General features: G+C 42.2%; 1 protein-coding gene and 1 pseudogene across 1 annotated transcript in view; one reads left to right on the top strand and one right to left on the bottom strand.

The window, feature by feature from the left end:
* The window catches only part of LOC115370460 (uncharacterized), a 23,298-nt pseudogene extending 19,021 nt beyond the window's left edge, over nucleotides 1-4,277 (bottom strand).
* The window catches only part of klc3 (kinesin light chain 3), a 25,564-nt gene extending 8,413 nt beyond the window's left edge, over nucleotides 1-17,151 (top strand). The window contains exons 2-14 of the mRNA XM_030066898.1: nucleotides 4,240-4,485; nucleotides 5,746-5,811; nucleotides 6,398-6,562; nucleotides 6,668-6,743; nucleotides 7,550-7,695; nucleotides 8,786-8,868; nucleotides 9,455-9,542; nucleotides 9,989-10,090; nucleotides 14,350-14,523; nucleotides 15,148-15,247; nucleotides 15,376-15,556; nucleotides 16,406-16,472; nucleotides 16,603-17,151. Of these exons, the coding sequence (XP_029922758.1) occupies nucleotides 4,276-4,485; nucleotides 5,746-5,811; nucleotides 6,398-6,562; nucleotides 6,668-6,743; nucleotides 7,550-7,695; nucleotides 8,786-8,868; nucleotides 9,455-9,542; nucleotides 9,989-10,090; nucleotides 14,350-14,523; nucleotides 15,148-15,247; nucleotides 15,376-15,556; nucleotides 16,406-16,472; nucleotides 16,603-16,689 (1,545 nt within the window). The 5' untranslated portion in view covers nucleotides 4,240-4,275 and the 3' untranslated portion in view covers nucleotides 16,690-17,151. The remainder of the gene's footprint in view (nucleotides 1-4,239; nucleotides 4,486-5,745; nucleotides 5,812-6,397; nucleotides 6,563-6,667; nucleotides 6,744-7,549; nucleotides 7,696-8,785; nucleotides 8,869-9,454; nucleotides 9,543-9,988; nucleotides 10,091-14,349; nucleotides 14,524-15,147; nucleotides 15,248-15,375; nucleotides 15,557-16,405; nucleotides 16,473-16,602) is intronic.

Raw genomic sequence — 17,151 nt, 5'->3', positions numbered from 1 at the left:
ACAAACAAACAAACAAAAACCATTTATACCCTGTCACCTGCTGTCTGCAGTCACTCAGGGATGGTCTCTGAAATTAGTACCACTTTAACCCAGGTGGCATCAGTCCCCCTCGTTTTGAGCTAAATGCTACTCAGTTGTACTTTGACAGAATATTAATCTTTTTTTACACTCTCAAGAGGAAGAATCAAAACATACATATCGTTAGTGATGCTGACAAACAAGTAAACACTCCTCTCTTTGGAGCCGACTAATATTACAACAAAAAATGACCCATGAAAACATTTTACAGGGGAAGTGTACTCTTTCTTCTTAAAGGGTCATGTGGGTTCAGTGAATTAAAGTGACCCCCACAAAAAAACTGTGTGAGTAGAAAAATTAAGTACAAATCAACATTTCCTCAAGGGGATTACATATTTGGAATGGAGAAAGTAGGCTCCATGACACCCTTCATCATTAACAAACCAAGAAATGACTCGTACTTTCTTGATTTGATGTATTTCCTGTTGAAACAGGATGGCTGGGCGGGACATAGTGCAGGGAAGGATTGTTCACAAGTGCAAACCAATAGGACATCAGTCAAGGAAAGAAACACTATTTTATTTGAAGGGATAGTTGGATGAAAGGTGTTTAAAGATTTGTGAAGGTTTTCTTAGCTGAAATTTTAATTTACACCCCACTAGTGCAGGATAATGGCACGATTTAAGATAAAATATATTGACAAACCTACACATCCCTAACAGCAAAATATATCTGTGCTGGATCAGGGCCAGACATAGGTCACGATTTGGTGCAGATCCACTAAACGTATCTGCGCCTGTGTCTTTCTTCACAACGGCCCAATAAACGGCCCCCCCAGTGGATAAAGCATGACATGTGGTCTGTATCTGGCCCAGATCCACGATCCATGCCTATGATTTGGATTTGGCCCAGATCAGTAATATGATATATGGTTTGGATCTGCCACATGGGAGGTCTGGGGCAAAGCTGGTGCATCGGCGTGTAACGGTGTGACTGGCGACTTGAGGGCGGATCTGTTCCAGAGTGTACTGCTCTCTGGGATTACACCTGAAGGAGCTTTTATGACATCCCATTCTTTAGTTGATTCAGAATGCTGCTGCTGTATTGACTGGAAGAGAGAGAGCATATTACTCCCGTATTAGCTTCTCTGCATTGGCTCCCAGTAAAATCCAGAATAGAATTTAAAATCCTCCTCCTCACTTACAAAGCTCTTAATGGTCAGGCACCATCTTATCTTAATGAGCTAATAGTGCTTTACCACCCCACTGGAGCACTGCGCTCCCAAAATGCAGCGTTACTTGTGGTTCCTAGAGTATCCAAAAGTACAATGCGAGGCAGAATCTTCAGCTATACAGCCCCTCTTCTGTAGAACCGTCTTCCAATTTGGGTCCGACAAGCAGACACCCTCTTGTCATTTAAGAGTAGGCTTAAAACCTTCCTTTTTGAGAAGGTTTATAATTAGTTCCATAGTTATGCTGCTATGGGCCTAGACTGCCGGGGGCTATCCCATGATGCCCTGAGCGCTCTCTCTCGCTGTAGAGTCTGCATCCGTGATGGCAAAGCACCCCACCCCCCACCCCACCACCCACCTGCTGCCATTGGAGCTGGGTCACTTGTGTTTGTTGATGATGAGACTGCTGATGGAAGTTGCAACCGAATGCCCACAAAACTGATCTGGCCTCAAAGGCCAAGTCAGTCCCCAGACCTCAACCCATCTGAGCTGCTTTTTACCTGCTGACCAAACTGAAGGCTGAAAGACCCACAAACTAACTGAAGGCAGCAGCAGTAAAGGCTTGGCAGAGCATCTTAAGAGAGGAAACAAAGAATTTTTTGATGTTATCCATGGGCTCCAGACTTCAGGCAGCCAAAGACTACAAAGGATTTTACCCCAAATATTAAATTTAATCCTCATAATTTTAGTTATATATGTTATATACAGTTTGTACAATTACCTTTGAAAATGGGGTGAAAAAGTATAAGGTTAGTTCCATATTTTTGTTTGACCCCTTAAATTAAAGCTAAAAGGCTTGAACAAAAATATGGAATTAACCTTATACCTTTTCACCCCATTTTCAGTCATGTCTTGATTACTCCGTTTCAAATCCTCTGTGGTGATATACAAGGACAAAATTATAAATATTGTGTCATTGTCTGCTTATGGACCTTACTGTATTTCTACAATACGTATTTTAGTTGCCATTAGTCATATTATTACTATTCCAGTTATTGCTATTACTCAGTCCCACTACAATCAGACCTATAATTATCCTTATTACTATTCCTGCTATTCCTGCTATTCTAGTATTATTATTATCAGAAGTAGTATTATTATTGCTGTTAGTGTTATTATGATTATTACTGTTGTTGCAACTACTATTAGTATTGTCATAACTGCTATTATCACCACTAGTATGTCCGTATGTCGAACTTGCATTGTTCTATGTCCTGCAATGTGCTCCTCCCTCCTCTCTCTCTCTCTCTCTCTCTCTCTCTCTCTCCCTCTCTCCCTCTTTCTCTCTCTCTCTCTCTCTCTCAACCCTTTGGGTTGAGGCAGATGACTACCCACCCAGAGCCTGGTTTTGCTTGAGGTTTTTGGTCCCCCTTTGCAGCCATAACAGCTTCCACTCTTCTGGGAAGGCTTTCTACAAGATTTTGGAGTGTGTCTGTGGGGATTTTTGCCCATTCATCCAGAAGAGAATTTGTGAGGTCAGACACTGATGTTGGACCAGAGGGCCTGGCTCACAGTCTCCGTTGTAGTTCATTCCAAAGTTTGTTGGACGGGGTTGATCTCAGGGCTCTGTACAGTCCAGTTAGGTTCTTCCACACCAAACTCACCCAACCATGCCTTTACGGAGCTTGCTTTGTGCACTGGGGCTCAGTCATGCTCGATCAGAAAAGGGCCTTCCCCAAACTGTTCCCACAAACGTGGAAGGATAGAATTGTCAAAATGCCATTCTTTCATAAATGTTTTAAAGACAGTCTGCGTGGCTAGGTGCTTGATTTCATACACCTGTGGCAATGGGACTGTATCAAATACCTGATTTCAGTTATTAAGAAGTGTGTCCCAATACTTTTGTCAATGTATTGTACTTACAGAAAGTAGAAGTCATTTTAGGTCATTTGATGGGGACTTAAAGCATTTAGATGAATAACCATGTTATCTTTAGAGGGTGTAACAAAATATAATATTAATTACCCTTTGTCTTCCTCTTTCTTTCTTCTTCCTCTACGTCTGTTCCGGCTTCTGTGTCCCACTTCCCAACTCTTCTTCTCTTTTTTCCCTTTACTTTTTCCCCGTTTTGCCACTGTAGCATGTTCATTTTGTGTTCCTGTGCTTGTAAAGAACTTAACTACTTAATTTTGTGATGCTTTATGCATACTGGTGCAAACAGTTATAATAATTCTTCTTAGAGTTTGTTATGACCTGCTTGGAAGGACAGATGGGCAGGGTTGTCTTTGTCAGGGCAGCTGAGAAAAGTTGACAGTGCTAGAAAACTTGCTGCAGTTGTCTAGACTTCCAGGCTCTCACTGTGGCAAATCCCCCTAATTGATGAAACAAAGAAAGAAAAAGATACATGCAGATGTTATATTTGGTTAAGGTCTAGTTGTATGTAAACAATGTGCTGCAAAATCAATCTTCCAATGTTGGATATTAAATTTTATGTATATCTTGTGTCATATTTCCAAAGACAATGCACATTAAGTGGTTATGTATTTAAGCACTTAAGTATTGCAATTCTACAAGATTTTTGTTTTTTTGAATTATATCTGTTCAGGAATTGAAAGAAAAAATCAATAAATTAAAAATGGATACGTATGAGAATTGATTCTTTGTCCCACCCCTAATTACTACTACTAGTACCATTACTTCTACTACTAGTTCAATATTACTTCTAGTTTTGCCACTACAAGTACAGCTACTGCCTTTATTATTTACTGTTACCAGCGCTTTAATCGCCACTTATTCAGAACTTCTTGTTATATTAGTCTTCACTGCTTAATGTAAATATCCTGTGTTCAATGTGTGTATTGCTTTTCAAATGAAATGTACATATTTTCTCATTAATATGTGCATATTTTATTGTGTTTACTTTTTAAATAATGGCTATTCCATGTTGCACTTTGGCTCAGTGTTTCGCCCCTCCTGTATGTTCCCTAAAATGTTGTGGAATGACAGTAAAGTGATCTGACTGTACTTGTACTTCCTTGTTTCCCTCCCAGGTGAGCTGTGAGAGGAGGAACCTCTGAGGTGGAACCATGTTGTCGGGGGAAGAGATTCTGTGCAACACACAGCAGGTGATTGCAGGCCTGGAGGCACTGAGGGGGGAGAACTGCAGTCTGCTGGAGAGCCTGCAGGAAGCGATGGAGAGCCGGCCAGCCTCAGAGAGCGGCAGTGTGGAGCAGGAGAAGAGTGGCATCATCCGCCAGTCACTGGAGAGGATCGAGTTGGGGCTGGGAGAGGCTCAGGTGACGGCAGAACACAACAGAACAGAATAGAAGAAAACAGAATATGAACAAAGTCAAAATTAAGCCTTTTTTCTAAACACAATGCACATCAAGTGTTTTAATTATCTTTTAAAACATAGGCTAAATATCAAGAGTGTGCCAAGAGTGTGCAAAGCAGTAATCAGAGCAAAGGGTGGCTATTTTGAAGAAACTAGAATATAAAACATGTTTTCAGTTATTTCACCTTTTTTTGTTAAGTACATAACTCCACATGTGTTCATTCATAGTTTTGATTCCTTCAGTGAGAATCTACAATGTAAATAGTCATGAAAATAAACAAAACACATTGAATGAGAAGGTGTGTCCAAACTTTTGGCCTGTACTGTATATATATATAAAGGTACTTCTCTGTCCCAAAATATGTAAAGGTAAACATTAATAATGATTTTTATTAATATTTAATAATGATTTAAGGGTTTATTCTCAGTAGCATTAGTAGTTGCAGTGCGCTTCAATATCCAACATAGGAATATGCTATTCATATATAATATGGGTAAAGTCAAAATGAAGTGGTTTTCCTAATACATCCATGAAATTCAGATTAATTTTGTAATAGAAACTAGTAACGTAACAGCATTATGGAATGCCGGCAGTCTGTTAATAGTTACCTTTTAATCAAATTTCATATGTTGTTACTTTCACTTTTCTCTTTCATATTGTTTCATTTTTTTGTCAGTGCAAAAAAAAGCAGAAAAAAGTGAAAACCTCATGCAGACAACATGCTGCCAGCTGAAAATAAAAATAATCAAAGTCTGCTCACATGCTGCCAGCTGAAAATAAAAATAATCAAAGTCTGCTCAATGTAAATGATACCAGACTGCTGCTGTCAAAAGAGACCAGTAGTCTTGGACTGCGTTTCAAAACAATGACTGAAAACATGCTTGGCTATAGAAAGAAACCTTGCTAATTCAGCATATTTCTGAAGTGGAGAAAAAGTTGAGCTGATATTTACAAACAGTACAAAGTACAGTAAATTATGATGTACTTTCCACAAATGCTGTTTGGAATAGAGTAGGATAAAGGCTGAGTCAAATTAAAAGCTGCATCCTCAGGTTCTTGTCTCTTACGACAGAATAACTACAGAGAATGTTATATATGTTGTATGTGTACATGTTTTAATAGATAATTTTTTTTTAAAATTGATATTTGGTTAACAATTTAATGATTTTCTCCATGTTTTTATTCTCAGTGTCATGTTTGTGTCTTGTGTCCTCCTTCCAGGTGATGATGGCACTGTCGGCTCACCTGGGCTCTCTAGAGGCAGAGAAACAGAAGCTGAGAGCTCAAGTGAGACTTTATAACTCCAGTTCACTCCTGTGTTGCTGATGCTATGTGGAAAATTTTGTTTTCCTTGAATAAAATGTTTGTGTGACCAAGACCCTGTTGGACCCACAGAGCCCATTCAAATTATATAATGTACAAATTCAGTACTTGGAAAATTAATCTATAGGCTTTTTTGCTTTTTGCTGAAAAGTGATCTGACAGCCAGAAAATGTAAATGCTCTCACTAATGAGCAGCTCTCACTGAGAGAGCGGTGTAAAATCGCTGAGCATGAAACCTATATGGGTATATGGGGTATATGGGGTATTTGTCAGAGATTCAAAATGGTCAGAAAAGGATTGTAAAATAAAAACTCAATAAAACATTATACCATTTTAAAAAATGTTTTCACTTAGGACAGATGAACAACCCAATTAACTGACAAAGGCAAAAAGTAAAAAGGCATTTTCTCTATAATTTTACTGTATTTTAGTTATGTAAATATAAATTTTTGTAAGGCTTATTTTCCAGTTAATGTTAAATGTTTTTTCACATCTACTTTTGGTTATTTTGTTAGTTGTCGTTAATGATAATAACCTTGCTCCTCCTCAGGTGCGTCGTCTCTGCCAGGAGAACCAGTGGCTGCGGGATGAGCTGGCTGGAGCTCAGCAGCGGCTGCAGGACAAAGAGCAGGAGCTCGTCACGCTGGAGGAGCACAACAGACACCTGATGTTCATGTCCTCCATACGTAAATATGACCAGGAGGAGACGCCGCTGGTGAGGAAGTGTCCCTGCATGTCCTTGTTCAAATGTTTGCAGATGACATCATGTTCTATACTGAGCTCATGTGTTTGTTTTTGTGTTTGTTTTGTCCTCCAACAGGATGACAAAGACATGACTTCCACCAAGGAGTCTCTGGATGACCTTTTCCCCGCCGATGAGGAAGAGCAGTCACCGAGTAAGACATTGTGTGTTTGTGTTTGTGTGTATGTTTGTGTGTGTGTGTGTGTGTGTGTGTGTGTGTGTGTGTGTGTTATTATCCCTGTCTTGTTTGGCACAGATCTGGAATTATTGTAACCCTCCCAAACACCTGGCTCACTTAATTTACAGAGAAATATTACTGATAAGCATGGGAGAAGCTACTTGTATGATGGGATGTACCATTAATATACTCATTATCTAGGTTCTAACCTGGGTCACTAGGAACCCTCAAGTAGCTAAAGGGATGGCAAATTGTAGCTATACTGCATAATGAACACAATCTCCCATACAACAAACATTTGCTCTTTAGTACTAATCCTCAGAAAAATATCAACAAAAAAGCCTACCTTTAACCAGCTGAAATGTACCCTTTTCTTTTTTTAGAATGATTACCTCATTGTTATATTAATAATGCATGATAAACAATGCATTATTATGATTATTAATAATGCATTAATAATGATTATTTAATTTAATGTAGCACCACCTCTTGGTGGACTGTAAATTTTGGTGAGTGAGATTCCTGCACCAGTCTTAACCTCTGTGTAAAATTTCTTCAGAATAACTTTTTTGGTTTAGGCTGCATGCTAAAAAATCATTCTGGCCAGGGTCCCCAGTGGGTCCCCAGGCTCTAAAGTGAATATAACAGTAATCAATTTAATTAATTAAATTGAACTTTTCTTGCCCTACTCCTCAGGGAAGCCTCTAGAAATTCAGTGGGAAACCTGTCAGCACATTTATGGTGTGATGTAAACACTTTCCCTGTATTTTTCTGGTTTTCAGTGTCGCAGCCTCACCACAGCAGTGCAGCAGCAGCAGCGCAGCAGGGCGGCTACGAGATCCCAGCCCGCCTCAGAACCCTCCACAACCTGGTCATCCAGTACGCATCACAGGGACGCTACGAGGTGGCTGTCCCACTCTGCAAACAGGTGAGACGTGATAGTCCTGTCACCTGCTGCTGTCACTGTTTTTTTTTTTTTTTTTTTTTTTTTTTCCCCAGATCTTTGGCTTGTTTTTGACCTTTTATTTTTTCCAAGGAGGTTTTCTGCTGAACACTCGTGAATTTTTTTCATCATCCTGCTTCACATTCTCAGTCACACGTTGTAGAATAGTCTGGCTCGAATGGCAAAGAAGGAAGGAAGGTGGTAGGTAGGCAGTCTCAGCAGACTTCATTACTTTCCAGAAGGGAAGATTTATTTACAGTGCTCTCCTCATACATACAAATTTAAGCAGGTTGACCAACAGTTAAAGGTAACTGAAACTAACTTAGGGTTGTGTGCTTGCTTTAACTTATTACAATGCTTTGATGCAAACTGTAACCAAAATGCTAACACAAACAAGCCCGGGATAGTGAGTGAAGCAAAGTTACACAAGCACTGGTAATTTATAGCAGGAGCGGTGAGGGGATCAGTATCTTGCTCAAGGACACTTCGACACACACTGGAGGAGCCGGGGATCGAACAAGGAACCCTCCGATTACCAGACTACCTCCTCAAAATGAACACAGAAAATAATATGGTATAATGAGTTAAACTAATCTGTAAGAGACAAGTGGTGAGTCTCACCCACACACACATCCTCTCATTCACCAGATGGTCCCAGCCGGTCCAGGTACTCCAACTGGAGTTCATCCAGGTCTTGAAAATGTTTGAAAGTTTTTCAGTTTGAGTAGACTGAAACGAGGCCTTTCAAACTTTTTTTTTTTTTAATTGTATGGATGGCCCTCAAAGTACTTTTTATGTTTTTATTGAAATTTTATTAAGATTCTAATTTTTAAAAATTAAAATAGAACCCAAATTCATCTTTGTTCCTCATTTTTCTCCATCCTAATCCTCAGCACTTCTCATCCTAGTTATCTAACATGTGGGCAACCTGCATCCCTGTTTTAAATATTTGTACTCTTACATTTTTCAATTCATCAAAGGTAAGCTGAACATAATAGTTGATTTGAAGCCATATGCACATATATATACACATGCACACACTGTTTTAGATGATTGTTTCTGATTGGACTGACAGGCCCTGGAAGACCTGGAAAAGTCCTCAGGCCACACCCACCCCGATGTCGCTACCATGCTGAACATACTGGCACTGGTGTACAGGTGAGGTTTGTTACCATGGCAACAAAAAACAGCAACACTTTACAATTTAGTGTAAATCTCACCTCTCAATTTCGCCTTTTTGAGAAAGGCAGAAGTAACAGGGAAAAAAAATCTGAGACTGAGATGATTTCTCAGTTAGTGACACTTAACAACCTAGATAAGTTAATTTTGAGAATGTTTCCAGCTCTGGTAAGGGTTTTGTGTATACCATTATTCTGCAGGCTCTGTATTTATGTATCAGGTTCTTCATTAATCAGAAGGATGAAACATTTTATTTGCATTGCATCTTTTTTTAAAGCTGTTATAAAACACTTTACATAAATAAAATTGAAGAGCAACAGTGAAATGGCAGCAACATGCTAAAAACATTAACTCATGCTAAAAACGCTGATCAGGATGAAACAACAGAAACTAGAAGTAACAAAATAACACACTAATCATTACTGATGCAAAGAATCCAACACCAGAGAACTGCTGCCCTCTTCATTTCACGACAATGATCTGAATTAGGCAATAACAGTGATTTAACTGAGGATACTGATCTGATGCATCAGTTCATTGGTTTTGTTATTTTTTTTTCTTGCAGGGACCAGAACAAATACAAAGAAGCAGCGAACCTACTGAACGACGCCCTGGCGATTAGAGAGAAAACTTTGGGAGTTGACCACCCAGCCGTACGTTCTCCTGCTTCAGTCACACTGCAGGGAAACTCGCTTACTCACATGCTTTCATACAAACCACTGGAACATGTTTTTTATTCAAACTTCTATTTTGTCTATATTTTTAATTATTGTATTTGTCTTTGATTGGAACACTTGTCTCTGTGTGCAAATCAACAAAATCCAAGATCTCTACAACTTTTGTGTGCAACATTTTAACTGTAACCAGTCTCTATGGTCGATCCTGTTGCCAGGAAACACAGATATTTGATCTTGTGTCTCTTTTTCCTGCTTGTTCCTGCCTGTGAACTTTCCCTAAAGATGTCTGTAGAGTATCAGACAACTTTAAGGGTTTCTTGTTGTGTTTTCGGTCTGCCCTGCTGAGGGAATTAGTGATGAAACTCTCACAAAGTGTCAAATAATGCAACTGTTCTTACTGTGCTGTGTGTGTGTGTTTACAGGTGGCAGCAACGCTGAACAACCTGGCAGTGCTTTATGGGAAAAGAGGAAAATACAAGGAAGCCGAGCCTTTGTGTAAGAGAGCGCTGGAGATCAGAGAGAAGGTAATAAACACACACATACAGACACATTTCTACATCTGTGAGGACCTTCATCGACAAGCCTAAACTTAATGCTAACAGTAAGCTAAACCTTTGGATATTTCCTCGTCTTTCTATACTTGTGAGAACATAAACACAGAAATACAAGAACACACTGTGCACTTAAATTGCCTGTAGGCTTTGTTGTGATATTTCTGTCTCTGTGTCAGTTTACACACCTCTCCTTCTGGCTTTGCCTTTTTAAAATATCTTGTTTTTAAAATATCTCGTTTTTCAAGATGGCGCGGACGAGTCCAGACGCCGTCGTGACTGCTCCGCGTAGACTGTGCTTTTTGTTTGTTACTTTCTTAGCTTTCTTTAGTTCTTTGACCTCTCTTTCTACTGGCTTAATTACCTACGACCACAGCACACTATTGAACATTGCTACCAGGTCTAATTACCTTTTTTCTGAAGTTTTACACGAGAGCTCCACCTGGCCGAAGGAGATCCTGCGGGACGCGGAGTGTAACCAGGGGAAAAGGCCTCCGAGGAGAAGCAGGAAAAAACACCGAGGGAAACGTGCCGGGGTCAGAAACAGGCTGCGAGCACGAGCACACCATCCTCCTCTTCCCAGTATCCTGCTGGCTAACGTCCAATCCATGGATAATAAGCTGGACGACATCAGGGCCCGGGTCCGGTTCCAGCGGGACATGAGGGACTGCAACATCCTTTGTTTCACGGAGACATGGCTCACGCCGGAGGTGCCGGACCACGCTGTTCGCCCAGCAGAAACATTCACAGTGTTTCGCATGGACAGAACGAAGGACTCCGGTAAATCTAAAGGTGGTGGAGTGTGTTTCCTAACCAACAACAACTGGTGTGATCCAAGGAATGTTTCTGTTCTGTCGCGCTCTTGCTCACCGGACCTCGAACATCTGGCAATCCTCTGTCGCCCTTTCTATCTGCCCCGGGAGTTCTCTGCGGTCATCGTCTTTGCCGTTTATATTCCACCACAGGCGGACACGGACACTGCTCTCAATACTCTGCATGACACCATTAACAAACACAACGCTAAACACCCGGACGCAGCCCTCATCGTGACCGGTGACTTCAACAAGGCGAACCTAAAAAAGGTTATGCCCAACTTTTTCCAACACGTCACATGTCCCACGAGAGGTGACAACATTTTGGATCACTGTTATACCCCATTCAAGAACGGATACAAAGCCATATCACTGCCGGCTTTTGGTAAGGCTGACCACGACGCCATTTTCCTCTTACCAAAATATAAACAAAGGCTAAAACAGGAAGCCCCGGTATCGCGAGAGGTCAGACGCTGGTCCGCCCAATCAGAGGCCACACTACAGGACGCGCTGAGTGACGTAGACTGGGACATGTTTCGGGCGAGCTCGGATGACGTTAATGAGTTTACGGAAGTGGCTACATGCTTTATATCCAAGCTGTTAGATGATGCCATTCCTATGGTGACTGTGAAGGTTTTCCCTAATCAGAAACCGTGGGTGGATAAGTCTATCCGCGAGGCTCTGAAAGCACGTACCGCTGCCTATAACGAGGGACTCGTCACCGGAGACATGTCACCGTACAAAGCGGCAGCCTACACGCTCAGGAAAGCGGTGAAAGCGGCTAAGAGGCGATACAGGGATACGGTGGAGGAACAACTGTGCGACCGCGACAGCAGACGCATGTGGCAAGGACTGCGGACGATTACGGACTATACAGGACGAGTGAACACCTCGGCTGTGGTGGACTCCTCACTGGCGGAAGAGTTAAACACCTTCTTCGCTCGCTTTGAGGCTGGCGGCGCTCGCGCTAGCGCTGTGGCTAACGCGATCGAGGCAGGCGGCCTGACCGGTGAGGAGGACCGCCCACTCTCGCTCTCGGAGCACGACGTGAGGAGAGCTCTGAGGCGAGTGAACAGCAGGAAGGCTGCCGGCCCAGACGGCATCCCCGGGCGGCTGCTAAAATCCTGCGCTAACCAGCTAGCTCCGGTGTTCACCACCATCTTCAATCTGTCCCTGGCCCACTCTGTCGTCCCCACCTGCCTAAAAAAGTCCACCATCATCCCTGTGCCCAAAAAGACCAACCCAGCCGGTCTAAATGACTTCCGCCCTGTAGCTCTGACCTCCGTGGTGATGAAGTGCTTTGAGAGACTCATCAAAGACTTCATCTGCTCATCACTGCCGGACTCCCTGGACCCCCTTCAGTTCGCCTATCGCCCCAATAGGAGTACTGACGATGCCATCACCCATGTCCTCCACTCCACCCTCTCCCACCTGGACACCGGTAAGGGGAATTATGTGCGTCTGCTGTTTATTGATTACAGCTCAGCATTTAACACCATAGTTCCCCACAGACTGGTCACCAAGCTCAGGGACCTGGGGCTGAGTCCCTCACTCTGCTCCTGGGTTCAGAGCTTCCTGACTGGCAGACCACAGGTGGTGAAGGTTGGAGCCCACACCTCCAGCTCCCGTACCCTCAACACTGGTGCCCCCCAAGGCTGCGTACTGAGCCCTCTGCTATACTCCCTGTACACCTATGACTGCACAGCTACACACCAATCCAACATCATTGTGAAATTCGCGGATGACACAGTGGTGGTAGGCCTGATCTCCAACAACAACGAGACGGCCTATCTGGAGGAGGTGGAGCTGCTGTCTTCTTGGTGTAAGGACAACAACCTTGACCTGAATGTTGACAAGACCAAGGAGGTGGTGGTCGACTTCAGGCGAGAGAAGCAGAGGATCCACTATGCACCGCTCAGGATCTATGGGACCCCGGTGGAGAGAGTAAGCAATTACAGGTACCTTGGGGTTCACATCTCTGAGGATCTGACATGGACTACACACACCACCACCCTGGTGAAGAAGGCTCGGCAGCGGTTGTACCACCTCAGGCGGCTGAGGAAATTTAAGATCTCCACCACGCTGCTGAAAACCTTCTACGCCGCCACAGTAGGGTCTGTGCTTTCTGTGAGCATCACTGCCTGGTACGGCAGCTGCAGCTCCCAGGACAGGAAGGCCCTGCACAGAGTGATCCGATGTGCTGAGCGCATCACCCGCACAGCACTGCCCTGCCTCCAGGACATCTACACCCAGCGGTGCAGGTCCAGGGCAAGTCGGATTTTAAAAGACACTCATCATCCCAACCACAGACTGTTCGAGTGGCTGCCCTCAGGCAAGCGGCTTCGCTCCATCAAAGCCCGGACTGAGAGGCTGAGAAGGAGCTTCTTTCCCCAGGCCACTCGGATTCTGAACACATAACACAAACTCTGTATATCAGTCCACAACACCCCCCACCCCCCTCCCACCACCACCTACAACTACACTACACCCTACATTACTGGCAGATTGCAACACGTAAAGACTGGAGGGGAAGGGGTGACTCCACAAGGCTGGATCAAGTCTGACAGCTCCTGTAACCCAGTACCGGGCATCAGGTTTATGTCACTTGGTCTCACGGTTTCACACTAACCCTGAACCTCCGGTGGAACGTGTTGTTCTTCAGGGTTTTGCAACTCAGTTCTTCTACTCATTTGTACTTACCCTCTACTTATTTGTACTTTTTGTACTTTTTGTACCTTTTGTATATTGTTGCAGATTGTACATAGTCGTTCATTGTATATAGGAATGTCATATATTCTATTTTATCTTTATTTCTATCTTATTTTCTTTTATTTTTTTATTATTATTACCGTTATTATTATTATTTGTATTTTTATTTTTATTTTATTTTATTTTTTACTTGCACAGTGCCGGAGTTGTTGCAATTACATTTCACTGCTGCTGTACCTGTACATTCATGCATGTGACAAATAAACCTTGAATCTCTCTTGAATCTCTCTTGAATCTCTCTTGATGTTTAATATGTTCAAAATATACCCAACAGTATGTACTGTCATTTTTCACTCATGGGTCACTGATCACTTCTGCCGGTGTAACATGTTTTGGAATCAATAGTTTTATTAGTTTTCCTCTTTCCATCTGTATAAAAGCAGACCTGAACACCACATATTTTATGTCCAATAGACACTGACAGAAGAGATAAAGTAAATAAAAAAAGAGATTGGGCATCAAAAAATCACCACAAAAAATGTTGCGGTGCAACAGCAGAGCTGCAGTTTTCTGTGAGTTTGTTCCAGATATCTGGTGCATACACACTAAGAGCTGCCTCTCTGTGTTTAGATTAATTTCTTGCCCTCTGACATTTCAGCTTTGTTAGCTCAGCTCCATCATTTTGTCTCTTTGTTAACGTATCCCCTCCAGGTCCTGGGCACCGACCACCCAGACGTGGCCAAGCAGCTGAACAACCTGGCACTGCTGTGTCAGAACCAGGGGAAATACCAGGAGGTGGAGCAGTACTACGAACGAGCTCTGCACATCTACCAGAGCCGGCTGGGGCCCGATGACGCCAACGTGGCCAAGACCAAAAACAACCTGGTGAGCTCAGAGCGGGGTGACTGGGCCGGGAGAAATTCAGTGTGTCACAACGCAAAACTAGTGCGATATGTATCATGGGGTATAAAAATGAGTCACCATTTTAGCGACAGTGTAACCTGCTGTCATCCCAAAAGAGACAGCTCGCCCAGCATAACATCAAAAACTCGCCATTGAAATTATTTTATTTTTTCAAACAACAGTGATGTGGCAAAAGAAAAACAATTATTAGTATTGCTTTTATTTTAAAAGAATACTCCAATGTTTTGGACAACATTTTCACCTCTGACATGTGTAAGACAGCTTCCAAGTTGCTGTAAGGTTTATATTTTTCAGGAGCCAGGCCAGTGACTCCCATAGACTTCAAGTCTTTTATGCTAAGCTAACACAAATGCTACACATAGGAACCAAACAACTTGACATACAGATATGAAAATGGTGTTGTCTCAGTCTGGGTTAGTCGGAAAAAGGCTATTTTGCCAAAAACATTGGGGTTATTCCTTTAAAGTTCATGTTTTTCTCTCGTGTCTCACTTTGAAGTAGTTATGTATTTCTATTTTACATTTTTTCTCTGGAAGGATTTCCCTTTTCCTCAAACTTTTGTTTTCTCTCCTCCTCTTCCTTTAGGCATCGTGTTACCTTAAACAGGGGAAGTACAGACAAGCCGAAGCTCTTTACAAAGAGATCCTGACTAGAGCTCATGAAAAGGAGTTTGGATCTGTAGAAGGTAAAGTACAAGAACAAATCTGTTTTCAGTGTTTTGAAAAGGTAAAGAGATGAGAGTTTCACCTACAGATCTGTCACTGTTTGTCAATCATCTGTGTGTGTGTGCACCCGCATGTGTGTGTCCTCCAGGTGACGGTCGTCCCAGCTGGTCCGGGGCAGAGGACGGCAGCTCCAGGCAGGACGGGCTCGGCAGCCTGAGGCGCAGCGGCTCCTTCACCAAACTCAGAGAGTCGATACGGCGAAGCAGTGAGAAGCTCGTCCGCAAGCTGAAAGGAGTTGGAGTGGAGGAAGAAGCCCCAAGGAATTCTGGGTAATATTATGTTGATCGTGTAATTCTTGGATCATCGTGGAGTCTTGAGAGATGTGCACCAGAGAAAGTCAGAGAAAAAATTCTTTGGGGAAGTCGCAGAATATCAGTGAATTTTACAAATGTGTCTCTGTACAAGAAAATATGAGACTTTATTTTACAGCTTCTTTCACACTCTTGGTGCATTAGCTGGTGGTTTTCAGGCCAAGTGGAGTGGAAATCTCTTTATCTTTTCAGAAAAAAACATCAAATAAAACAAACAAATGAATAACATTTTTATGTCATGGAAGTGCTTTGAATTAGCAACATTGTATATGGAACCGTGCACTTTATATCCATTTTGAAACAAACACCATTTTATGTTTATCATTTAGTATTTTAGAATAAATTTATTGATTTCAAAGAGTCAAACAATGAAAGATGGAAGGGCATGCTTAAAATATTCACCCTCTTTTCCAACTTACCCTTAACACCATTGTGCAGTGCTTTAAAAACTCAGAAAATTAAAAGGGCAAATTAAATAACATTCAGTAATGAGTTTAATTTTATTGAAATGATTTGGTAGGGACTTTCATATTTAAATGATAAAATGACAGATGCTTTTTTAAATGAAATTCCTCATTAATTAAAAGACCTTTAAATACCCAAAGGACTAGAGGGTGAAATGTATACCTGTTAGCACCTAAACACTCAACCTTCACCCCTGCAAATCCATGGCTGACCTAGCAAACTGGTTCATAATTTTGGATAATTTTCCCCTATCCTGTGGCTTGGTGTCCCCTTTCTCTCTTCTTGCAAAGCACAGTCAAATGAATTTAAGGAAAAATGATGTTCATTTCTCCTGTTGTCCAGAATGAAGAGAGCCAATTCTCTGAACGTGCTGAACGTGGGAGCCAGAGAGAGTCAGCAAGCTGGCCAGGTGAGAGTGAGTCTGCGAAATCAAATCACCTCTAACACACAGCCAAAAACATTTTGCTTTAGTTTCATATCCAGCTGTGTGAAATGTTTCTCACCAAGACCATCATGACTTTTTAAATTTTTTCTTCCAGCTTTCAAGTCATTGGACAGAAACACGAGTCCTGAGCTCTAGCACCCAGAGCCTGGCAAGACGAGGCTCGCTTGGCGGGACCAGCTAACACACACACAGACACACAACTCTGCATGAAGTACCCCACATCAACTCTTCACACTTATGTACACAGGAAATTCTGGTTTTCAAGCCCTCTGTGCCACAGATGCTGTGTTCTCATGGCTTGCTAAAGGCCAAAGTCACATTTTTTTGGAGCCATGGCATGAGAAGAGCAGATTTGTGCTACAAAGAGGTAAAAACCAGATTATTTGTTGTTGTATAAATCCAGCCGTGTATTGACAATCAGCTGTCCTGCTGTATTGATGTTATCCTGCAACACCGCTTTCCCTAAGGCTGGGCGATATGGACAATCAAATATTACAATATTTTTGACAGAATACATTGTAGCAATGGCAATTGGTGCTTTCATAAGACGTTTCACAATGGGATTTTAGATTAAAAAAAAAAAAACATAGCTAATGTGGATATGAAGACTGGGGAGATAGAGGAAAATAAGTCCAGTAACTTT

Source organism: Myripristis murdjan, chromosome 13 (assembly GCF_902150065.1).
Source record: "Myripristis murdjan chromosome 13, fMyrMur1.1, whole genome shotgun sequence".
Classification (NCBI taxonomy): domain Eukaryota; kingdom Metazoa; phylum Chordata; class Actinopteri; order Holocentriformes; family Holocentridae; genus Myripristis; species Myripristis murdjan.
The sequence above is the reverse complement of the archived record's forward strand: the minus strand, read 5'-3'. Positions and strand labels throughout refer to the sequence as shown.